The sequence below is a fragment of the Thermochaetoides thermophila genome (assembly GCF_000221225.1).
Source record: "Thermochaetoides thermophila DSM 1495 unplaced genomic scaffold scf7180000011822, whole genome shotgun sequence".
NCBI lineage: Eukaryota > Fungi > Ascomycota > Sordariomycetes > Sordariales > Chaetomiaceae > Thermochaetoides > Thermochaetoides thermophila.
Window position 1 is genome coordinate 154,653 of NW_006383038.1, and position 24,482 is coordinate 179,134.

At 52.0% G+C, this 24,482-nt stretch overlaps 6 protein-coding genes across 6 annotated transcripts; 4 read left to right on the forward strand and 2 right to left on the reverse strand.

Annotated features, from left to right (window-relative positions):
* Window positions 1-1,175: 1,175 nt before the first annotated feature.
* Window positions 1,176-3,431, forward strand: CTHT_0064940 (beta-glucosidase-like protein; the record flags this gene model as incomplete). The annotated part of the gene is made up of 2 exons (XM_006696734.1): window positions 1,176-2,973; window positions 3,025-3,431. 2 exons carry the CDS (start codon window positions 1,176-1,178, stop codon window positions 3,429-3,431), a joined length of 2,205 nt encoding a protein of 734 aa, XP_006696797.1.
* Window positions 3,432-9,445: 6,014 nt separating this feature from the next.
* CTHT_0064950 (putative nucleoside protein) lies at window positions 9,446-10,422 on the reverse strand (the record flags this gene model as incomplete). Its single annotated transcript, XM_006696735.1, has 7 exons — window positions 9,446-9,639; window positions 9,774-9,839; window positions 9,893-9,937; window positions 10,000-10,058; window positions 10,139-10,182; window positions 10,240-10,270; window positions 10,403-10,422. The coding sequence occupies 7 exons, from the start codon at window positions 10,420-10,422 to the stop codon at window positions 9,446-9,448; spliced, it is 459 nt and encodes a 152-aa protein (XP_006696798.1).
* A 1,182-nt stretch (window positions 10,423-11,604) lies between these two features.
* CTHT_0064960 (alpha glucosidase-like protein) lies at window positions 11,605-14,599 on the forward strand (the record flags this gene model as incomplete). Its single annotated transcript, XM_006696736.1, has 2 exons — window positions 11,605-11,689; window positions 11,751-14,599. The coding sequence occupies 2 exons, from the start codon at window positions 11,605-11,607 to the stop codon at window positions 14,597-14,599; spliced, it is 2,934 nt and encodes a 977-aa protein (XP_006696799.1).
* Window positions 14,600-15,443: 844 nt separating this feature from the next.
* On the forward strand, window positions 15,444-16,436 carry CTHT_0064970 (uncharacterized protein; the record flags this gene model as incomplete). The annotated part of the gene is made up of 1 exon (XM_006696737.1): window positions 15,444-16,436. One exon carries the CDS (start codon window positions 15,444-15,446, stop codon window positions 16,434-16,436), a length of 993 nt encoding a protein of 330 aa, XP_006696800.1.
* A 3,761-nt stretch (window positions 16,437-20,197) lies between these two features.
* On the forward strand, window positions 20,198-21,805 carry CTHT_0064980 (uncharacterized protein; the record flags this gene model as incomplete). The annotated part of the gene is made up of 1 exon (XM_006696738.1): window positions 20,198-21,805. The coding sequence occupies one exon, from the start codon at window positions 20,198-20,200 to the stop codon at window positions 21,803-21,805; it is 1,608 nt and encodes a 535-aa protein (XP_006696801.1).
* Window positions 21,806-21,947: 142 nt separating this feature from the next.
* CTHT_0064990 (uncharacterized protein) lies at window positions 21,948-23,357 on the reverse strand (the record flags this gene model as incomplete). The annotated part of the gene is made up of 6 exons (XM_006696739.1): window positions 21,948-22,655; window positions 22,703-22,853; window positions 22,903-22,919; window positions 22,967-23,011; window positions 23,066-23,134; window positions 23,193-23,357. 6 exons carry the CDS (start codon window positions 23,355-23,357, stop codon window positions 21,948-21,950), a joined length of 1,155 nt encoding a protein of 384 aa, XP_006696802.1.
* Window positions 23,358-24,482: the final 1,125 nt, after the last annotated feature.

Genomic DNA, 24,482 nt, shown 5'->3' on the forward strand with positions numbered 1-24,482 from the left:
ACCACTCCATCCTCTCCAGTTATTGTCGGCACTGGCGCCACTTTCATTCTTGTCCCTGAGACAATTGTTACTTGCCTACCACAAGCCATGTTCCTGGAGCACGGAGGGCCGGCTTAGGTGGCAGCGTGACATTTCCCTGCGACGCGACTCTTCCAGATTTCCTGATCAATGATGGTGGTGTCTACAGGACGAGGATCAAAGACTCTGATATCAGTTTTTGGGAAGCTCTGGGGTGACTCGTGTTCTCGTTCAATCCGTGGCATGCTGATTTGGCTGTAGCATATTTCGAAAGCCTTCGGCGTAGCACGTCACCAATTTAGATCTGTCATTTTCGTTCTCAGTTTGTCTTCCCTCATGGCGGAACTGCTCTCTCGGCATGGCTCGTCATGTCCGACATCACATCTTACGAAAAGAGCTCTTTGGAAAACATCTATTACTTTATCAATCTCTTGGCCTCGGCGCATGAAACGGGTCCGCTGACGGTGCATTCCCGCTGGCCAAGACGCGGCGGGACTAGCACATCCGAATAGCGTCTGTGGAGGCCCTTTACAAGATTTTGGTGTTGCGGTTTAGCCTTCGCGCGCCAGTCATCTTTTGCGGGGTTGCTGCGACTTAATTAATAACTGGCAAAACGGCCCGGAGCTCAAGTCTGGCCTCCGCCACGTCCACTCGGCACCATGCCAGCACGTTGCAACGGCATGAAGCGCTCCGGTTTTTCTTCCGCCTGCTCCCCACTGCCGATCGCCATCTGCACCCCAGCCCGTCTCATTTATCTCGCGCACAGCAATCTTTCCCACCAGTTAAATTGCCCATGCTGCTCTTAAAGACATGTGCTGGCCTGCTCGTTGGCACTTTGTGGCCATTGAGGTGTCCTTCGGCCCCACAAACACATTCATGATCAGATCTTGGACGACCATTGCGTGCCCTGCAAAGGCCAAAGGTCTCTCGGCGTTGCGGGACTCGGCGGCAGGTAGGGGGTCGAGATGCTTTACGGGGGAACCGGTCCTTTTCTCGGAGCCGTCATCCGAGTGCGTTCGGGAGTCCTTAGTAAAAAGTGTCGGACTGCCGTTATATATCGCGGGCTGTAGCCATGTGCCGTTTATTCTCGCAAGTGCAATCATCAACCCTCGCCGTGAGACATAGCGCGCTGGAACTGGCGCTCGATATCTTCCGTCATGGTTCTTCAAACCTTCTTGTTGCTGGCCTCAGCACTACTGGCCCGGGGTGCCCTAAGCCAACCTGACAACGTCCGTCGCGCTGCTCCGACCGGGCCGGCCGCCTGGGATGCCGCTTACTCACAGGCTGCTGCCGCCGTGTCGAGATTATCACAGCAAGACAAAATCAACATCGTCACCGGCGTTGGCTGGGGCAAGGGTCCTTGCGTCGGCAATACGAACCCTGTCTACAGCATCAACTACCCACAACTCTGCCTGCAGGATGGCCCCCTGGGTATCCGCTCCGCCACCAGCGTCACGGCCTTCACGCCAGGCATTCAAGCCGCGTCAACCTGGGATGTTGAGTTAATCCGGCAGCGTGGTGTCTACCTGGGACAGGAAGCCCGGGGAACTGGCGTCCACGTCCTGCTCGGCCCCGTGGCCGGTGCTCTTGGCAAGATCCCACACGGAGGCCGTAACTGGGAAGCCTTCGGCTCGGACCCCTACTTGACCGGTATCGCTATGTCCGAGACCATCGAGGGCATTCAGTCGGAAGGTGTGCAGGCTTGTGCTAAGCACTACATCGCCAATGAGCAGGAATTCAACCGCGAGACAATGAGCAGCAACGTCGACGACCGCACCATGCACGAGCTGTACCTCTGGCCGTTCGCCGACGCCGTGCACTCCAACGTGGCCAGCGTCATGTGCAGCTACAACAAGCTCAACGGCACCTGGCTCTGCGAGAACGACAGGGCACAGAACCAGCTGCTAAAGAAGGAACTCGGCTTCCGCGGCTACATTGTGAGCGACTGGAACGCGCAGCACACCACCGTGGGCTCGGCCAACAGTGGCATGGACATGACCATGCCTGGCAGCGACTTCAATGGCTGGAACGTCCTCTGGGGCCCGCAGCTCAACAACGCCGTCAACAGCGGCCAGGTCTCGCAATCCCGCCTCAATGACATGGTCCAGCGCATTCTTGCTGCCTGGTACCTCCTCGGCCAGAATTCCGGCTATCCACCCATCAACCTCCGCGCCAATGTCCAGGCTAACCACAAAGAGAATGTGCGTGCCGTCGCCCGCGATGGTATCGTGCTGCTCAAGAACGACGGCATTTTGCCTCTTCAGCGCCCCAACAAGATTGCTCTTGTCGGCTCCGCCGCAGTCGTCAACCCTCGAGGCATGAATGCCTGCGTTGACCGTGGCTGCAACGAGGGTGCCCTTGGTATGGGCTGGGGCTCCGGTACTGTCGAGTATCCCTACTTTGTTGCTCCCTACGATGCTCTACACGAACGCGCCCAGCGCGATGGCACTCAGATTAGCCTACATGCGTCGGACAATACGAATGGAGTTAACAACGTAGTGCAAGGCGCTGACGCGGCGTTTGTGTTCATCACAGCTGACTCCGGCGAAGGGTACATTACCGTTGAAGGTCATGCTGGCGACCGGAATCATCTGGATCCTTGGCATAACGGTAACCAGCTTGTGCAGGCTGTTGCGCAGGCGAATAAAAACGTCATTGTGGTTGTGCACAGCGTTGGGCCAATTATTCTCGAGACGATCCTCAACACTCCGGGTGTGAGGGCTATTGTTTGGGCTGGCTTGCCGAGCCAAGAAAGCGGTAACGCTCTGGTTGATGTGCTCTACGGCCTTGTTTCGCCGTCGGGTAAGCTTGTCTACACCATTGCGAAGAACCCGAACGACTACCCGACTAGCGTTGTCCGTGGCGATGATAACTTCCGCGAGGGTCTATTCATCGACTACAGGCACTTCGATAACGCCCGGATCGAACCTCGTTTCGAGTTTGGCTTTGGTCTCTGTAAGTCTCTTATCCCTCCCGTTTGGCCACACAGTTGCTAACATTCCATAGCATACACCAACTTCAGCTACTCCAACCTGGGCATCTCTTCGTCCGCGACCGCCGGCCCAGCCACGGGGCCCACTATCCCTGGTGGCCCAGCCGACCTCTGGGACTACGTCGCGACCGTCACAGCGACCATTACCAACACAGGTGGCGTCGAAGGCGCCGAGGTCGCCCAGCTGTACATCTCCCTGCCGTCATCGGCGCCCGCAACCCCGCCGAAGCAGCTCCGTGGGTTCGCTAAGCTTAAGTTGGCGCCTGGTCAGAGCCGAACGGCTACATTTAGGTTGAGGAAGAGGGATTTGGCTTATTGGGATGTGAGGAGGCAGAATTGGGTTGTGCCGTCAGGGAGGTTTGGCGTGCTTGTGGGGGCTAGTTCGAGGGATATTAGACTGCAGGGGGAGATTGTTGTTTAGGGTGTTATGTTCAAGTGTTTGGAAACTAGTGTCAAGTTTGGATAGGGGTTTTCGTGTACATACCATTGAGTCCCTATTGTGAGGCTGAGTTTGTAAACTTGTTTTCTCCATCCCTCACTCTCTTTATATTGTTCCCGTTTATTGGCTATCCTTGCTTTGGCTTCCTTTCTTGTTATCTACATAGTCATAAGACTGGCGGCTATTTGCATCATCACGCATATTTGGGAATTTATTGCTTGGTCAACCAGAATTTTGATCACTTTTCTATCGTTCTACAGAATGCTCTGTCCTGATACTTTGCGTTCCGTAATCGGGGAGGCAATGCTCAACCCTTGGGCCAACCCTTCTTGTTCCTGAGAGGGCCTAAGAGCTACATCGCAAACACAGTTAGTGGTTAGATTTGACGATCGATAAGTAAAACTGTGAACTTACACGACGATATATAGAGAACCTAGAAATTCTCCTTGATCAAAGTCTCACATCCAGCGCTTTGCGCCCTCCATTGCCTGCTCATCGTTACAGCCCTGCGCAACGCAGTACATCTCCATGGCTCCATGGAAAGGAGTGCCCTCAGTCTCCCGAACACCCAAACCACTGATCCAAGTGCATGCTGAGTTTACTCCATATTTGGTGGCAGAACCGTTCATTTCCGCCAGGCTTTCGTTCCCTGTATCTCTAAAGCAATATATATACTTTTGGCACTTGTGCACAAAGTGACAACAGTCCTTGTTTAATTTGGAGGCAGTCCTAAGTGACCTGACAACCCGCCGTTTGATGAGCGTGATAACCGATGCAATAAGACGGAATTATGCACGCGATCCTATGGCCAACGGTGTTCAAACTCTAGGATCAACGTTTTCGATTCGTCTTCATCCCTGTCAACAGTATCAATGTTGACAGACTTGCGCATGGCACTTCACGAAGCCAAAGGAGGTAGCTTAATGTCTGTAGCCCACTGATCGAAGCCTTGCTATATCTCCTGGATGAGCTAGGGCTTCTTTGAATCTGGAACACCTGGCGCAGGAAAGGTAGCTCCGCTTCAGCCATCTGCTCGTTGACAAGGATTCCGCGAATGTCAGTTGAGGCCTTAGCCTGTCTCAACTTGATCTTCTATCGGCCTTGAAAGGAATGGAGTTGAAGGCGCGTATGCAACCGGCCTCAATCAGTTCATCCATGCAAAATGACAGAGTCGGTGATCAGTAGTAGAATCACGAAGCATAGGAATGTAAGTAAGCCCAAAGGGCCACAAGGAGAGTGTTCTGAACTCCTGATTTGTGTCTGGCAGTGTAAAAATACGGATCTGCTGGGGCTCGTAGACCTTGACGAAGGTAAGTTATCCACCTCAGTCCATCTGGGAATTTTAAGAGCCCAGCCTACATCGTTGAAGGCGTAGTCATTGAACTGAGACTTAACTGCATCCATCAGAACTGTAGAACTATCACTGGCAGACATTCGGTAGCTGGTTGAGTGCTCTTGAATAATCGGTCTAAGATAGTTAGGATAAAATTGATTAATGGCTTACTCATAGGAGCCATAGTCTTCACGTACCAAAAGATCAAGAAGATTATATTGCTTCTATCATCAGTATTTTCCAAAAATTCAGGCTGGGTGTTAGGCTTCAGGTATTCCTAGATGATTGTTTGACGCATCTTTATCATTATTTAGAAGCAAACCTGTCAAACCAAGTCTGCTATGTGAGCAAGACTACCGATATCTAAACTCACTACTCAGCAATTCATGGACTATTCGGGATCAGAAGAGTCGATCCAGTTTATTTTGTCGACCTGATCCTGCTGAACTGTACCTATTAAGATAGTTGCTACAAGGCAGCAGTAAATTAGAAGATATTGGGGTTCGGGAAAATCAGGCGCCCCAATTTATGTCTGCAAGGACTTGGTCGCCGACCGACCCGATTTAATTAGTCAATAGGGATGGTAATGAGGTCAAAATCGTGAATGCTATATAAGCCGTAATGACACACTACATTCGCACCCCTGTGGTGGAGATATTGCCCGTTGTAGGCAACAAACTCTCCCGGTTCTAGACAAGATCAGATAAAATGCCAAACTTCCGGACCCCATAATCATTGTTGAGTCATTTCTAGTCATTTCGGCACGTTTGCTTCAGTTGCTTCCATTGTGAATGCAAACTCTGAATGTATCGCTCATAACAATCTCTCAATCAGATCACCCATTCTTTTGCTGCACATCGACCTATGATTATGTTGACCGATGGCGGCGGTTCTGCTACATATGAGCCCAAACCAATTCGGAAATTAGCAGCACTAACCTGGAGGATTTCATGGGAAGCCGGTCTGGCAAGAAGAAGGAACACGTTGCCTACTTCTGAATGCTTACACCCTGTCGCAAGACGCTTGGCATTTTGAGGAGTTGCTGAAGTTGGTCGACAACGAGCTTCTAAGGCTCGATCAGTGGGCTTATATACGACAACTTCTTGATCGTGATATTTTTGACTGGAGCAACATTGACTCAAATACTTTAATGATGAATTCAACAGACGTTCTCCATTAACCTCTCTCTGCTTCCTGTGGAGGTCACTGTTATCAATAGATTAACGACAACAGTACTCTTAACCCGCGCCAGTCGGCACAGTCTGAAGCCCACCACTAGACTTAATGCTACCGACGCTGAATCAGCAAATATTGCTGACAATATGATGTACATGTATTATATGTCTGAAATCATTTTCCTGTAGGACGTCTTCGAAATGATCCATCGTTGGATGGGGTCATCGAGAGACTTATAGCCTAGAATTAATCAAGCAGTGCAATAGCGATCTCAGAACTTTGATGAAGCATCGCAATGATATCGAAAGCCTTGGCCTGAGACGGTCAAGGACAAAGAAGCCTCCAGCACTGTGCATAGAACGAATTGTTCTGTAGAAAGGAAGAGCTCGGCATTGGACGTCATTAAGGCCTCATCTTCTATCAGCTCTTGCACATGAGGACTGTTGCCATCGAACTCCGGACCTGGATGACGCGAGCCTTGTCCACCTCGGTGCCTATCGACTTGTGCTTGAGCTGCGAAGAGTAGTTTGAAGGTCTCGGGCTTCAAACCGGGTAAACCAACGGAAAGGTAGATTAAATTGAATTGAATTGCATTTCCGACCCGTATTACCCATGAGAATGCCCGGTCGTGCCCATGACGCCGGCGGGCAAAAGGTACATATGCACTCGCTAGTCTGAGTTACGTACACGCGGGAAAAAAAACCGAGAGGGAAAAACCGGTGCGTATCCGTGGGGTAGATGAGTGGTGTGGAAAGGGGAGAGAAGTAGGAAAAAGAAAAAGAAAATGGGTTAGGAGGGCAAGTGTGAGGTATGTGGATGCCAAACTAGACCGTTCAGATTCTGATTCTTCGTTGTTAGGGGTGTGTATCGATCGAGATTGTAAAGTCATGCGTGAGGGAGAGTGGGGAGGGCGTGAAGTAGAGATGGCTTGTCCTGTTTGATGGTCACTGGTTGAGCTGTAGAGTTCGAGTTGTGATTTTCTATTCTCGAACAGTTGATACGAGTGCCAAAACGCTCTGGGGTCTAGGCGGCCAACAAGAGGGTTGTCAAGGGAGGAGAGGGGGCACTGGAGGAGGTGACTTCTGGATACCGTCTCGCCGCAAGAGCAAGTTTTGATCGCACTTGGCGGGTGGTTGAACCGGACGTGGTACTCGAGGAAGTCACCATGTCCTGATCCCTCGGCAAGTCACCTAGCGAGGCACCTCTTAACGAGCAGGCAGAGGAAAGTTTGTCCAAAGAGCCCTCCCAGAGGCTGGATTATGGTTTATTGGCCCTCCACCATGACGCCATATCCGGGGGAGGGACCTTACGCGGCCTAGCGAGGCTGGGGAGAACCTGAGCCAAGCTCTAGGCCCCGGACGGCGTGGCTCTCAGAGAGGGCCTGGTTGAATGCCTTGAGCTGCCTGATGCAGACGAGGCCAGCTTTTGTGCGCGGAGTCTGTAACCTTATCCAAGTGGGTGGTCCGGAGGTAGAGTTTGAACTCGATTCCGCCATCTGTATCTCTCCCGATCCAGTAGGTACCGCGGGTACAGTCCGGCAAGCCACCACAGCCGCGGCGTTGGGATTGTACGCCAAACCGGAAAGAGAACCCTGAGAGCCGCGTGGGCAGTTTTGGACAGGACTGCCTCAACAGGACCGAGGCCGACGGGTATCAGCCGACCCTAGCCCCGACCCGGGAAAGGCCTATGTTGAGTTGAGCTAAGCCATACATTAGTGATGGCTACTGTCATGTTGAAGATGGTAGGTCCAGATTTGGGAGGGAGACCTTTAACTTTAGTAATGGAAAGTTTCTTAATTAGGCCTACCATGGAGGCCGTAGCGGATGCTCTCGAGGATGCTTGGGCTAAGGGGCTCAGTTTGCCATCTAGAACTACCCCGAGCCACTTCACTGAGATCTTGGGGGGAACTGTCGGATCCCCAGATCGAAGAATAAGCCGATCTGAGTCCGTCTTGTGCCGTTTTGAGCCTGCTCCACGTGGGGGGATGTACAGGACCTCTATTTTGTTGGGATCTACCCAAGACCAAGGCCTCCTCCTTTTTGACGCAGCAATTGGACACGGAGGACAGCGTAGAGTGCTAGTTGAGTTGGGTCCCAGCTCCAAGAGAGTCGCTCATGGTCATCCATGTACATGAACGATGCACCTTGTGGTGACGTAGTAATGATGGGTAAAGAGTATAACACAAAGAGTATTAATGACCATGAGGATCTTTGGGGCAGCCCAGTGTCCGAGTGAGAGATAGATTGTGCCTACCTAAAGGAGAAGCGATGCCTCTCGCAGAAAGGGGTTACCACCTCGCAGATGTTTGGGGGCCATCCCTGGTCCATTAGGATCTCTTTGAGTAGTTGAAGTTGGGCTGAGGGGTAGGCTGAGTCCACGTCGAGTGTAACAAGTAGCCAACGGAAAGGTAGATCAAAACGCCAGCGTCGCTTTTTAGATCGGTCTCTTAGGTGGTCAAGGCCAGCTCCGACTGCCAAAGTTACTTGCCAGCAGCCACCATGGCGGCAACCTCTTCCTCCCAAGGGATTGTGGAAGGCTTTTAGGCCTTGATAAAGGTGAAATCATCGACTTTGAAGCCATGAGAGATTCAAATATCCCAGCCCGCAATGCTGAAGGCAGACACCTCATACTGCGACTGATCTGCAGCTAACGCAGCGGCCAGATTGCCAATAGTGGCCATTGTATCGGCTTGAATGCTAGGAAATCACTGGTCTAATTCAGGATGGTTAGCAGAGAATTATAACTAGGTTACTAATGAAACAGTAACACTTACGTGCAGAAGGATTTTGTTCATAATGGTAAACCTGGTTTGATGGTGAATCGGTTAGGTCATAGTTGGAGAAAAAAGAACCAGGTTGATAAATCCTTCCGATGGTTCCTGGAAAAAGATGTTTTCGGAGGGGTGTTTCCCTGATTTATAGGAGAACTGAAAATCTCCTTTTAAGCATTGATCAAGTTCAGATGAATCAAGTACTACAGGTCTCACGGAATCAGTCTCTCCTCACAATGACCTCCAGAACCTCAAATAGTATGCTGACCAAGACGTTGGCGACTTATTACTCCAAACCCAGTGTTTAAGAGTTAACTTCAAATTACCCAGAAACTGTCTGGAGGGAAGGCCAGGATTCACCGGAATGCTTTGGTCACCTGGAATCTTAGCATGAAGAGACCACCTCATTTTCGAAACAGGGAAGGCGCATGCAATCACAGGAGTTCTTTGCCTTTATCTAAACATAGGAAGCTTATGGTAAAAACTGTTATCTAAGCCAGGTGAGGACAATAACGAGACCTTTTGTAGTCCTAACCTTTTGTAGTCCTAAAAGTGGTGTAAAACTAAAATCCATCTCACTCACAAGTCTTGTTGTGCATCACAATCACAATCGTGTGGCAAGTCTTTCGGTGGTTGGTACAAAGGATCTCATTTTATCAGATTCTTACCCGATTACATCACGGGCTAGACTTCCATCATTTGAGTGAGCTGATTGGCTTACTCATAGATCCAGGCCTTCTGGGACTGCTCCCAGTCAACAAGCTCCTCCGGCTTGAACCACAACGCAATTTCTCTCTCAGCGTTCTCAACGCTGTCAGAACCATGTGCCACATTACGCCCCACAGCGATGGCATAGTCGCCCCTAATGGTTCCTGGAGCAGAAGCAAGAGGATTGGTGGCACCAAGCATGGCTGTAAGAGTTCGTGATGTTAGTATTCAATGTTCCAAGGCACAAGAAAAAGGAGCAGAAAAGTGGGGTGGGCCGAGAGAAGTGGGGCAATCTCAGAAGAGTGGGAGAAGAGTAGGGTGGGGAGATTAGGCTTACCGCGGCCAGTCTTGACAACGTCGAGACCCTCCCAAACCATGGCGACAATGGGACCGCTGTTCATGTCTGCAGATATTGTGAGCTTGGGGTTTTTCTGAAAGTGATTTTGATCGACATACACTCGATGAGGCCGGGGAAGAAGGGCTTGTCCTTGAGCTCAGCATCTGGAGGGAGGTTAGCTCTCTGTACAAACATTTGAGGGAAGCTCATGGATGTGAAGACATACAGTGCTGCTCAAGGTGCTCCTTGCCAGGGCGGACGAGCTTCAGGGCAACGAGGCGAAAGCTATGTTGTCATGTAAGCGGGATCGTCCTCAAGCAAATCGGGTTATGAACTGTCGGGATGTTGGGTGCCCAACCACATACCCACGAGCTTCGAAGCGGGCAATAATGTTGCCAACAAGGCCGCGCTGCCGGGAGTGTCAGCATGGAACTAACGATTGGAGCGTCGCACAAGTCATTCGTACCTGAACGCCATCAGGCTTGACGGCAATGAAGCTGCTTGAAGTCAGCGCATGGTCATCCAGGAGATAGCGGGGCAGACGAAGGATGGGACGAGCAGAATGGCGGGGTAATCGGAGGGTAGAAAAACAGCGCGTAACGATAGAACTGTTAGGGAGATGCACTCACGTCCTCTCGATGGCAGGCATGTTGGCTGATTCTGGAGCTAATACTGGTGGAATTGCAGCAAACTGGTTCTGAGAGGTTGGGAGCCGAGAAGAAACGGTAGGAGGAGAAGAGTGAGGAATTTGTGTGAGATCAGTCGAGGCTGACCCGGCCCCGCGGAATGAGGGGAGGGGTAGCGAAGTGGGGTTGCTGAAAAAATGCCATAACACAACCAGAGTCAAAAAGAAAATTACCATCAAGAAGGATAGCTTCATCTCGAACAGAGACTCATGCCACCGGAGCTCAGCCTCAAAAGCCTGATGCGGCACCTGAGACCGTTGATCTTCGGTGATTGAGGATCTTCTCTTCTTTTCATTTTTGTCCATCTCTCGTCTTGAACTCAAGCCGGATTGTTACAGGACTAAAGCTTTGAAAGCTGCTGAGCTGCTCAGCAAGGTGGTCGCGGCTAGCTCACGTCGACAACAATGACTACAACAACAAATGGACTGGGATCTTCGCACGAAAAGATAACGATGAAATGTGATATGATATCTTCTTTTAAGGACGTTCTTTATCACTTGGAAAGCTCAATTACTAGCTTAAGTGAATTGATGCCCTAAATGTCCAACCCCTCGATCTCTGCCAGTTTTTGTCAACTAAAAACTTTGGGCCTGCATCGTTATTTCGGGATCAAAACGGTTGCCCAGTTGACAGAAGTATTACCAGCTTACGACTCAAACAAAATGCAAATTAGGTTAACCTGTCTTATTCCGATGCTCCAGAAGTCCTCAACGACATCTCGCTGCGAGTGAAGAACACCGGCACTGTTCAGGAGCTGGCTGTTCCCGTTTTGATTTGGCAGTATCGAGGCTAAAGAGATATCCGATTTATTGGACAATCGATGCCCGTTTCTTGGCTGCAGAAGTGCGGGGCCAATGCCAAGGACCAATAGCCCCTGTTTCAGAAGCAAGGTGGCCAATCCCAGAAGACGACAGCTTGGTTTTGAAGTCCAAAGCAGAGGGCGGCATCGACGTCGATGTCCTTTGAAACATAATAAAACCTGGCCAGGTCTCAGAAAACCGCGTTGTTCTAGGGCCCTGGCTGTCCCTCGATGAATACGCTGGCGGGATAACGCAATCTTGCTTTCCCCTTGATCGTTCCGTTTGTTTTCCTGTTTCCCTTTCCAGCCCACACACAGACACAGCTGCAGGAACGGCGGATTCGAGATGCTCGGCTCGGGCTCGCTGTCCACCAAGTGGACAACATACCTTGGCCTCCTGTCAGTACTTTCAACTGCATTTTCCCCGGTCTGTAGGTGCAATCCCAAATCCAGAATATTACCCAAAAGCGCCAGCTGACTTGACCTTTTTAGTTGCCGTCAAGGAGCATGATTGGAAGAAATGCGACCAGTCCGGCTTCTGCAGGCGTAACCGCGCCTACGCGGACCACGCCCTGTCAGCGATCTCATGGGAATCCCCATACAAGATTGCCCCGGAGACTGGCTCGTTCAAAGATGGTCAATACCAGGCCATTATTTTGAAGACCATCAACGACCACGGCGAGACTGTTCGGCTGCCGCTTACTGTTTCGTTCCTCGAGTCTGGAACTGCCCGAGTCACCATCGACGAGGAGAAGCGTCAAAAGGGTGAGATTGAGCTGCGCCACGATAGTAAGGCGAGGAAAGAGCGGTACAATGAGGCCGAACAATGGGTCATTGTTGGCGGCATGACCCTGGACAAGGGGGCCAAGGTTGACTACGAGGATAAGACTCAGATGACTGTCAAGTATGGTCCGTCGTCGAAGTTCGAGGCTACCATTAAGTTTGCGCCCTTCAGCATCGACTTCAAGCGTGACGGCGCCAGCCATATCAAGTTCAATGACCAAGGCCTGTTGAACATCGAGCACTGGAGGCCCAAGATTGATCCTCCGCCGGAGCCGGAGAAAAAGGAAGGCGAACAACAGCCTGACAAGAAAGAGGAGGCCCCGCGCGAGGATGACAGCACTTGGTGGGAGGAGAGCTTCGGCGGCAACACTGACTCGAAGCCTCGTGGCCCCGAAAGCGTTGGTCTCGACATCTCCTTTGTCGGGTACGAGCACGTCTTTGGTATCCCGTCTCATGCTAGCCCTCTCTCTCTCAAGCAGACACGTGGTGGCGAAGGTAATTACAACGAGCCCTATCGCATGTACAATGCCGACGTGTTTGAGTACATCCTCGACAGCCCCATGACTCTCTACGGCTCGATTCCCTTCATGCAGGCTCATCGCAAAGATTCCAGTGTTGGCATCTTTTGGCTGAACGCTGCTGAGACTTGGGTTGACATCACCAAGGGCAAGGATTCCAAGAACCCTCTGGCGCTTGGGGTCAAGTCCAAGATCACAACTCGCACTCACTGGTTCTCCGAAAGCGGTCTTTTGGATGTCTTCGTCTTCCTTGGCCCGACTCCGAAGGACATCATTTCCAAGTATGCTGAGCTGACGGGTACCACGGCGATGCCTCAAGAGTTCTCCTTGGGCTACCATCAGTGCCGCTGGAACTACGTCTCCGACGAGGACGTCAAGGATGTCGACCGCAAGATGGACAAGTTCAACATGCCGTACGACGTCATTTGGCTGGATATTGAGTACACCGACGAGAAAAAATACTTCACCTGGGATAAGCACAGCTTCAAAGACCCGATTGGCATGGGCAAGCAACTCGAGGCCCACGGTCGCAAGTTGGTCACTATCATTGACCCGCACATCAAGAACACCAACAACTACCCTGTTGTTGACGAGCTCAAGTCTAAGGACCTTGCCGTCAAGACCAAGGATGGCAGCATCTTCGAGGGTTGGTGCTGGCCGGGTTCGTCGCACTGGATCGACGCCTTCAATCCCGCAGCTCGTGAGTGGTGGAAGGGTCTCTTCAAATACGACAAGTTCAAGGGCACGATGGAGAACACGTTCATCTGGAATGACATGAACGAGCCGTCTGTCTTTAACGGCCCGGAGGTTACTATGCCGAAGGACAACCTGCACCACGGCAATTGGGAGCACCGTGATGTTCACAACCTGAACGGCATGACCTTCCAGAACGCTACCTACCACGCCCTTTTGTCACGGAAACCGGGCGAGCATCGTCGCCCGTTCGTGCTGACTCGCGCCTTTTTCGCTGGTTCTCAGCGTCTTGGTGCTATGTGGACTGGTGATAACACGGCCGACTGGGGCTACCTGAAGGCCTCCATCCCCATGGTCCTCAGCCAAGGTATCGCCGGCTTCCCCTTCGCGGGCGCCGACGTTGGCGGCTTCTTCGGCAACCCCGACAAGGACCTCCTCACACGCTGGTACCAGACCGGCATCTTCTACCCCTTTTTCCGCGCCCACGCCCACATCGATGCCCGCCGTCGCGAGCCCTACCTCACGGGCGAGCCCTATAATACCATCATCGCGGCGGCCTTGCGCCTTCGCTACAGCCTGCTGCCCTCGTGGTACACTGCCTTCCGACATGCTCACCTCGACGGCACACCCATCATCAAGCCCATGTTCTACACCCACCCGTCTGAGGAGGCTGGTCTACCCATCGATGATCAGTTCTTTATTGGCAATACGGGTTTGCTTGCCAAGCCTGTCACGGACAAGGACCGAACCTCTGTCGATATCTGGATTCCCGACTCCGAGGTCTACTACGACTACTTCACCTACGATATCATCTCGGCCGCCAAGAGCAAGACGGCCACGCTCGACGCGCCGCTGGAGAAGATTCCTCTTCTGATGCGCGGTGGCCATGTCTTTGCGCGCAGGGATATCCCGCGCCGCAGCAGTGCGCTGATGAAGTGGGATCCGTACACCCTTGTCGTTGTGCTCGGCAACGACAGGAAGGCTGAGGGCGACCTGTATGTTGATGATGGCGACTCGTTTGACTACGAGAAGGGCCAGTACATCCATCGCAGGTTCATCTTTGACGCGAATACTCTCACCTCAGCTGACTATGAGGGCAGGGATGACGCTTCCATAAAGGAGGGCGAGTGGCTCAAGAAGATGCGCACCGTCAATGTGGAGAAGATCATTGTCGTTGGCGCTCCGGCTGCTTGGAAGGGGAAGAAAACTGTTACAGTTGAGTCGGAGGGCAAGACCTGGGCGGCTGCCATCGAGTATAACCCGGCCGAGAAGAGCCGGGCGGCGTTTGCTGTGGTCAAGAAGGTTGGTGTGAGAGTTGGCGCTGATTTTAAGATCGTCTTTGGTTGAGTTTTTTGTTGTTGGTTACCCCGTCCTGGAGCTTGTTGGGGCGGGCTCTGTCGTATGATGATGCCTTGCAGCGTATATAAGAATGTCAGTTTTGTTTTTGTCGCGGTTGCTTGCCCGCTCTAGATGGTGTTCTGCTGTTGTTATGCTTTGCTTGAAGCTGTCACTGGTAAGCAAAGGTTCTTGAGTGCATTAATCTCGTCCTTTTGCTAGTTCGTGCTCGACTGCAATGAGCTGCATTCGTGCCCGGCTACCCACACGAAGGTTGGCCTGTCTTCAGGGGCAGCTGCACGTTTGGGAGGTCAAATTCCCATACTCCTCGGAATATCTAGGCCCAAAACGCCCCTTGCATCATGTTCAACGGCATTCCATGTCGATCAAATTATAAGCCAGTCGTGTTACCAGTCACAAAGCAGTACAAAGTCGTATTGACCATGGATCATGAATTTTGTGCTCCTGTAAAGCATAGCACGGCATCGCCGGGTCATTTGCGAAGTCAGTATCTTGAGAGCATTTATCTTCCGCAGACACGGAATCGGGCACTCATAGCGATGAACTAGTGCCGGAGATATATTATGGTTCGGCCTGCCAAGGGACTCGGGTCACCGTGTCTCGCTTTCTTGCTGTTTGCTCTGCTTAGCGGGCGGCTCAGCTCGATTTTGCCGCTGGCTCAACTCGGCAAAGATAATCAATACATGATTAGCGGAGGAATGTTAACTTCCACAAGTCAGGTTTAGAAAACCATAAGTTACTCTCATAACGGTCGTCATACCACCACTTCCCTTCAGACCCTTTCATCCCGTTCTCTAAGGCAGTCACTTTCCACACAGGATACACCTCAATGACGATGAAGCGCACAACATTCCTAACGACTTGTTTTCTCAGTGTCGTGTACTCAGCGACAGCACTTCCTATTCGCCAAATCTGCCAACGTTCGTCCGACCAACCGCGTCTCTTACACACCTTTTCATCTTACCCGATTCTCAGCAGCACAGGCAACCCCCAACTCCACTCATCTTCCCAACAACCCCCCGAATCAACCACCGGCGGCGCGACCCTCACCCTGCCCCCTCTTTCCTCCAATAATACCAATTCCACATCATCAAGGTCGCTCTCTCTTCGAACGACCTTCCGCATCCCCCACGCGTTTCCCCCCACAACCGGCCCAACAGCCGGCAACACAGTAGGCCTTTACGCCGCCTCCTTCTGGATCGGCTTGGACAGCCTCACGCATCCTGACTGTCTTGCCGCCGTGAGAGCCGGGGTCGACATCTTCTGGGATGGGACATTAGGAGGGGAGTTGGCTCCTTTTGTGTGGTGTCAGTTTGGAAGGGGGCAGGCCGGCGGGATGCCAGGGTTCAAGGCTGCCGCGGGGGATGTGGTTAGGTTTTGGGTGGATGCCGGGGTAGGGGGGTTTGCGGTTGTGGGGGTGGAGAATTGGGGGCCGGAGGGGAGAGAGGATGAGGGTCAAGATGGGGATGAGGTTGGAAAGAGGGAGGTGAAGAGGCCTATTTCGGCTGTGAAGAAAGTGTTTAAGATGGAGGAGGGAGTTGGGAGAAGGCAAAGTGAGGAGAGTGGCCAGTCGGCATGTGGCCTGGAGGTTGCCTGGATCGTGGAGGATTTTCCTCTGGTTGGGGGCCCTGGGGTTCCTGTGGCGCTGGCCAACTTCACTAGCATATCATTTGAGCAGATCGGAGTGGCTAGAGGCAGTGAATCTTGGGATGCGACGGGGGCTGAGGTGCGAGACGTGTGGCTCAATGCTCAAGGAGGACGGTTGACTCGTTGTAAGGTGGTAGAAGGAAGCGAGGTCAAGTGTTTGCGGGTAGTCGGTGATCAATGAGCTTGGAGATTAAATCATCGTGGCTTGTCCAGTCAGTAGAGGGGCTATCAACGTCGCAGTTAGGCCTTGGGTAAGGCATACAAAGCTAATTGTTGCGTTAGCGTTGCTTACAGTTTTCGAGAAGGGCCCCACCATTTGTGAAGATATACATTGGGCATACTTGACATGGCTGAACTGTTATCTATCGAAGCACTTTCGTGTCATTTCTTTCCTTCACTGCCTTCCTTCTGGTCAAGCCACACCAAATTTTTCAACTTTTATGCGCAACCTCAGTCCAGGCAGCCGTTACAACAAATCTAAGGTTCCAAGATGTTTTGCCGATTGCAACTCTACCGTCTCAGCCCCGGAGAAACGGCACGATGACCCACTAGCACCAACTGCAAGATACATATGATCGACTTAGGCAACAATCTACTGAGAAAAGTATTAGCGTGGAAGCTTCGCCTTTCGTTAGGAGAACCGACGAGCTGCGAGGGACTTGTGCAAACTATGCGGCATTTTTGATTTGCTAAATCCGCAAGGATGTTCGGCCCTTACTACGACCGTAAGCTGACTATGCTAGCAAATATTCGTCGTAACCTAAGAAAATCTCGGCAGAGCTTCGCCTCGTGGGTTTCTACTTGGAACTAAGGACAATCAGGCTTAATTCGAGCTTACGAGTAGAGATGATGATTTAAGGTCAAGATACTCTAGAATCATTTGGGCTTTCTGAAGGTCTTGTATCCTGTTATTCTTTCACCTCTTCCTTATCTGTTCTCTTCATAGATTTCACCCTGTGATATCACAAGTTCAGCCAGTCGCCAGAGAAGTTCACCATGTCCGACCCATTGGCCAACTTCACATTTTACGAAGCTGCGACCGATGGCTGTGAGCGGACGACAATTCCCGATCCTAGCTGGCTTCCGATTCCCAATGATATCCCCTACGTCATCATCCCAACCACTAACATCACGAACTCGACCCCAAAGGTTGAAATATGCTGTTCAGATATCAATGGAACCTTCTACATGCTAAAACCCTGCTGGCTGTGGTGTCGACTCTCTTCTGAGCTCCCGAAAGAAGACCGGGATGTGGCTGCACAGACATTCCGCCGTTGTATTCGCCTTGAAGGGCTTGACTTCTCAGAATCTTCAGCGTCTCTGTATCATTCTATGGCGTCAAGAAGAAGCTCTGTGTCATGGCTGGGGTATGTTGTCTTTGCCTTGACCATGACAGCTGCCCTCGCGCATTGATGAGCGATACAGAGGTAAGAGCTTTGTTGCTCAAGCGCACGTCGAGAAGACATTGCTAATATGTTATACTCAGGGTGAAGCACGTGCCTTTGGCTTGTGCTAAGGAAGCTTTGTGCTTCCACTCAGCGGTTAGGGGCAATGTAGCCGGAGAATTAGCCAGCTCAACAAGGGCTAACCTGAACTATGGGACTGTGCAAACTCCTCAGCCACGTACGTGGCGCATTCGAACGTCATATGTTATACATCCATATTATCACATGCTATCTGAAATCTCAGGGTTTTGGCGAGAACTGGAGCGACTGTAATTACAATAGAGGAACAGAGATAAGAAGAGTTCGGGGCGTTCCAGGACTATGATGTAGACCACGTATGGTATTTCTCCAAGTGGCCCAACTAATGATTCTTATAATGCAGCCGTTATGGTTCGTACTGGAAGTTTTTATCCATTCCAAACTCACTGCAGATCCCTCCCATGGTGGAATTCGAGGGTTTACTCTCTTACATTCCACCAGCTCTCATGCTTTTGCAGCACTTTCTGCAACCGATTTTTAATCAGTTGCAAACGACAACAAAGTTTCACCCAATACTAACCTCCAGTTCCCCAAGGAGATCTGAGTACGTTGGTAAGCCTGTGACTGCTTGAAGTGCTATTACCATTTCCTTCAATGTCTTTTTGTTCCCTCCTGGTGAAATATTCACCAAGCCAACCACACTCTTGTTCCAACAAATAGTCACAGTGTGTAACGGGTGACTTGGTCTAGTGCAGACAGGGATCGACAATGGGTCAAATGGGTTAGATGATGGCCACTGACGATGTGGGGTGCACAGCGAAGTCAATTACTACGTGTAATAATCTTTCTTGGTCCTCAGTGTCCTTGTACTGGGGGGAGGAAAACCCAAGAGAAACCCTTCATCGTGTCCAAGTAGCTCCCCTTATGAAATCCCTTTGCCCTTGTGAGTACCTCACGGTCTCCTGCAATCTTCAGGGGCTCTTTTCAGCGTGGAAAGGTTGCCTAACTCATTCTTGGCACCCATTATATTTCCCGGGCTCTACCAAACATGTCCTTAGCTCTTGTGTTGGATGTATAAGAAAATGGTGAGTGTGGATGGGAGTATTTACTTGGGCGTTTCCCTGCAGGACACGCGGTCCTGTCAAGCACAATGAGTGCTGAGAATAACAATGCTCTACCTTCTAAACTACACACGTGTGAGGGTGGATGAGCATGGCTCTTATATTAGGTCAAGTGCGCACCTGACCTCAGTGGAGCCCGGGCTGACCGAGGTAGGTCAGCGGTGACCACACCGTGGTCACTTGCAGCTAACATCTTGTGTCACTGGTGTTTCATATGTTGGCTGTCAAGGATATTTCTTCTTGGACTGCCGTGTCAATGAGACATTCATGGTGAGCAGGATCTCGAGAATCGTCAACAAAATCAGCACAAGTTGTTGGAGGAGCACGTTGGGATCATGCTCGGACAACGAGTATGTGTGCTTGCTGAGTGAGAAGTGTCAATAAGCAACCAAAGAATTCAAATCGACGGGTGTTATCTCCGCCGAAAATATACCGCTCCAGGAAGAGATTCATGCAGTTAGATTCTACTCGCCATGGGGAGGTCTTGTGCCAGCATTGGGGGGTACCTTGAGCTCTCTCTCAAGGTCCTCTTGGCGCTTCTCCATCTCCTTAAACACTCCATCGGCCTTGAATCTCTGAGCATTGACATCGACCTCTATGTTGTTAATCGTTGCTTTGAGGTCTCTCTTGTCGATCTGATTTGCCGTCTGCCCGAGGGGGCCTTGAGGAAAGTGCTCAGCATCTGAGGGCCATTCTCCAACTTCCCAAGAGCAGTCTCAACGTGAGTGATTAAGCCAGTCATTTTCTGAGTAAAGATAGAGGACCAGGAAGTTGATGTCCTTGATGACTTGAAAGCTAAGATTGGGATATATTGCTGATAGATGACTGGTATCTTCAAAGCGTGGAGACATTCACCATGAGCACTTGCTCGCACTCAGATAGGATTTGTTTGCTATTTGCTCGGGTCTGCTTTGACCCATATGCCTGATAGCGATCCGTGCTCGTATGTTGAAAGTCAGGCAACCCATTTGGGAGGTTATAAGTCTAACGAGCAATCCCAAATCTTCTCGCGTCATGTAAGCCAGAGTTCAAATGAGATGACAGAGTTGGTTTACAAGTCATTGATACCATTGAAAGCGACGAATTGCAGTTATATGATGTGGATTCCCGTCTGAGAAACTTGTGGAAGTATCCTTTGGCCCCCCAAGGAGATTCCGAGGACAAACCGTAAGCCAGGAAACATTGTGGAGATTCTGTAGCTGAGGGGCAAGGCTGAGTGGCAATTAAGTATCGCAGAACGGTAACTTTGCAACACCATCCAAAAATTACGCTACTGCAAGTGGGTCCCAGAGATACCCCTCGACATATTTTTTGACTTTTCATCAACACCGCGCCCCCGCCGTCGTAAACACTTCCCAAGCTCCCCCTTCAACAATCCCACCCAAAGCACAACGGAAATGGCGCAAACAATCCAACATGAAATTTCCCCCTTCCTGGACCCCGGTCCGCGGACTAAGGCGAATTCCCTTGCCATCCTCCAACTCTCCCGCGACAACCTGCTCCCCGTGTACTTGCAGCCACCGACAGGCGAGGTCGACGGCTATGCCGAAGGCGCCGTCGTCAACACGCGCTATGGCTCGTTCCCGCACTCCACCATGATCGACGTCCCATGGGGCTCGCAGATCCGCGCGTCCAAGGTTGATACCGGCTCGCGCGGGCGTAAGAGAAAGCGCGAGGCGACCACGGATGTGGAGGGCGTTTCGCGGGAAGGGACTGCCGCCGGCGCGACAAATGAACAGGATAATGAGGCCAGCGTGACGGCGAATAACAGCGGGAGCGCGACGCCTGCGTCTGTGGCACCGACGGTCAAGCAAGCTATCGCCGACACTAGTGGCTTTATCCACATCCTGCCGCCAACCCCCGAAGTTTGGACCAGTAGTCTCCCCCATCGCACACAAGTCGTCTACACACCCGACTACAGCTACATCCTGCACAGGATCCGGGCGCGACCCGGTACAGTCCTGATTGAGGCAGGTGCCGGCAGCGGCAGCTTCACGCATGCCGCTGTGCGCGCCGTGTATAATGGGTATCCCCGTGAAGGGGAGAAGCGCAGGAGGGGCAAAGTCTACAGCTTTGAGTACCATGAGGAACGGTACCACAAGATGAAGCAGGAGATTAAAGATCATGGGTTGACGGGGCTGGTGCAGCTTACGCATCGAGATGTGTATAAGGGGGGGTTCTTGGTGGATGAGGGAAAGAGTCCTGAGGCAGATGCTGTCTTCTTGGATTTGCCGGCGCCGTGGGAGGCGCTGCCTCATTTGTCACGGCGTAAGCCACGGGGATTCGATGTTGGTGAGGAGGGCAAGAAGTGGGTGTCGCCTTTGAACCCGAAGAAGAGTGTTTATCTATGCACGTTCTCGCCTTGCATTGAGCAGGTGCAGAAGACAGTGTCGATGATGCGCCGGCTGGGGTGGGTTGATATTGATATGGTGGAGATTGCGAACCGCAAGTACCATGCGTCGCGCGATCGGGTTGGGCTGCATCTCAACTTTGACCGTGGCGTGAATAACTCGCCCAAGGATGTTGAAGAGGCGCTGAAGCGGTTGACTGAGATTGAGGAGCGCACAAGACAACATGCGGCTCGGGCTCGGGAGGGAGGTGATGGTGATGTGGAAATGGAGTCAGGCGACGAGGGCGACGTCGCTGTCAAGCTGGAAGACACCGCGGCCGAACAGCCGCAAGAGTCATCCTCGTCTAGTGTGGCCCCATGGCTAGAAGGCCGGCTCATCACGCGCGGCGAGCCTGAGATCAAGACGCACACGTCATACCTCGTCTTTGCAGTGCTGCCGCGGGAATGGACTGAAGAGGATGAGGCCGCTGCTGCGGCCATGTACCCGCTGGGCAAGGAGCAGAAGGTGATTGGCGCCGTGGACAAGCAGCTGCGCAAGCAGGAGCGGCGCGAACAGCTTCAGCAGAAATCAGGCGGGAACAGTCGTAAGGAGAGACGGAAGCAGAGGGACGAGAAGATTGGGCAGGAGTGTGCCCCGATGGCAGAGGAGAGTTAGGTTGCTGATTGTCGTTATTGGTTCACGGAACGATGATACCCCGGGGATGATGAAATGGGTATATATTACTGTAGATGGCTGTGCTACCTCACCGAATCAAGATAAACCAAGGTTAAGTCCCTATCCTACCTACTTGCCCAAGTTACGCCTTGGCTTCGTACAATTGCAAATAGCTCGCGCGCAGTCTGTCATCGTCAGTGGCTGCATCATCTTTCCCGAACAAGCGGACATACCTCATCCGCAGATGCTCATCCGCGGTCATGACCTTTCTCTCAGCATACGGATTCACCACAGCCAACCCCTTGGCCGTCTGATCCCTTTCCTTGCGTTCGACATACTCCTTGACTTTCTCGCTCGGCACAACACCCAGCTTGGTCCCGCCGTAGGGATGACAAAAGTACGCGATCGAATACCGCGGCCCAGCGTCCTGCTCCCCTTCGATGCCGTTGCCCCCCTTGGGGAAGACAACCCGGTGCACAGTGCTCCTGAGCAAGCCACCAGTCCAGTAAGAGAGCAAGTCACCAATGTTAATCAAGATCGGCGGCGCCGGATCGTTCTCCGTTCCTGGAGGGACAACAGGCACAGGAGCCCAGTTTTGCACTTCAATGGTAGTGCCATCGGGGTTGGTCATGGTCGTGGTGCCGGTGCAGATCTCAAGGCCGGGCTGGCCGCGCAGACGGAAGAGCAGAGTCAACGAACCGTAGTCGGAGTGAGCGCCCGCACGAATGTTTGCGTGGTTGTCCGTGGGCGTGTCGGGCGCAGGAGGGGGGTAGTACAGGAAGCGCAGAATGCTGCCGGAGGGACCGGCTGAGCGGAGATGGGCACGGGTGAAGAAGTCGAAGGGGTCAACCTGGCTGGTTAGTGCAAAGAATATAAAGGGATGACGGGAAGAGGTACCTCGAGGCCAATGCCCAACAGGGTGTTGAGCTTCAGGGTCAGGTTATAGCAGAGGTCACGAAAGTAAGAGATGCGGGCCTCGTCGGGGGCAATTGTTGGGGGAATAGGCTGCTGAGCCTTGCCGTCGACGAAGTCACCGAAGTTGAAAGCCCTGGAGAGTGAGCTTCGGAGTCAAGGTCAACATGGTCCGGTAGACTCACTCCTTGTAGTCACCAACCTGGAGAGGGTTAGTCAAAGAACACCAAGCTTAATAAGAACACCTACCCGCTGAGTCGCAGGATCCAGGGTCTCGTAGTGCATAGCAGACCACTAGTAACCATCAATATATCTCCTGAAAGTTGTCTGATGTTGACTCTGACTCACTCCTCTGTTGTTCTGCTGGATAGAGCAGGCCTGCTTCTCGCTCAAAGGAGCCTTGAACAAGCGCTTAGACTGAATCAACTGTCAGTTTTGAGATGACTGGAAAATAGCATTCTTTATCGTAGCATACGATTTCGAAAGCCTCATCGATTGCTTCCACCGGTATGTCTTTTCCAGTGTTCTTAATGTACACAAAGCCATGCTTGATAGCAGCGTCGACAAGTTCCCGGGCAACCTCTTGCTGGTTTCGCTCGTCTGAAATGTCGACGACGGGAATCTTGGCAGTGTTGGCCATACTCAATTGGAGTTGAGCGTATTAATTCAAACGTACGACGCAGGTTCAGGCTCTGGTTGAGAAAAGAGCCAATGTGTAGGATTTAAGTGCTTTAACACATTCTGGTAGTGCTGCCCCTCGGAGGCTAAGCACGCTCTTTATCAAGGCGGGGCTCGAAGGCAGGATCACACGATGATACAGCTGTCCGATGTCTAACTACAAGCATGACCTAAAACAACAACTCGATTGGCTCAAACAGTGTCACAACACATTCTATCACGATTATCTATCAGTCCTCGAATTTTTGCCCTTCAAGCAGTGTGGCGTGTTTCTCCCCTTAACCCGCGACACCCCGCAATGGGGGCCATGCCCCGTTTATGACTAAATGCATCAAACGAGGCATCAAGATGCAAAGACTGTCACTGCTTGCCGGCTGACAACGCACAGGTCACTAGCGCCACCAGGGTCCACCGCGTAAATTGGCAACGCCTGCGACGCGGTGGTATCGCTCCTGGCGCCTGGAGTCGAAGAGTTCTGGGCCAGCACCTACCTCCTGCGTGCTGCGCGAGATTGCAGCTGCGAGAGTGCGGCAGGCATCCGCCTCGATCCGAGCTTTCAGTTTTCACTGCCCATTTCTTTCCTTCTTCCAAGCAATCACGGCCGACTTGCCCCCCATCCCAGTACAGCCCGACGTGCGACTGCCGGCCATAACAAAGAATAATTGTTTGAAATAATTTTCGAGTCACGCGCCCGCAACCGGCATTTGGTAATTACTCCATCGCCATCGCCGTCGTCTCGAACCCTAATCGCTTGCAGCAGTCGCAGTCGGCATCAGCACGACAACGGATAACCGACCGGTCGAGCGCCACGACGGGGACCAACACGCCATCCATAGGTACATTTTACATCCATTACTTATTACCACAACCGCAAGCGGCATCCGTAACTCGTAACTGTTACTGTGTGCGGCCACACCTGGACAGGCCACCGGCCACAGCTGATCCATGCACATGCGCAACGTTCTTTGAAACAGCCAAACGGAAGCCGCTCAGTGCGTCGGGGCTCAGCGTCAGCTATAGCCATCTCCCTGCTGCCCTGCTTCCATCCCATCATCCAGCCAACCCGCCGCGTGACGATAAATACCCT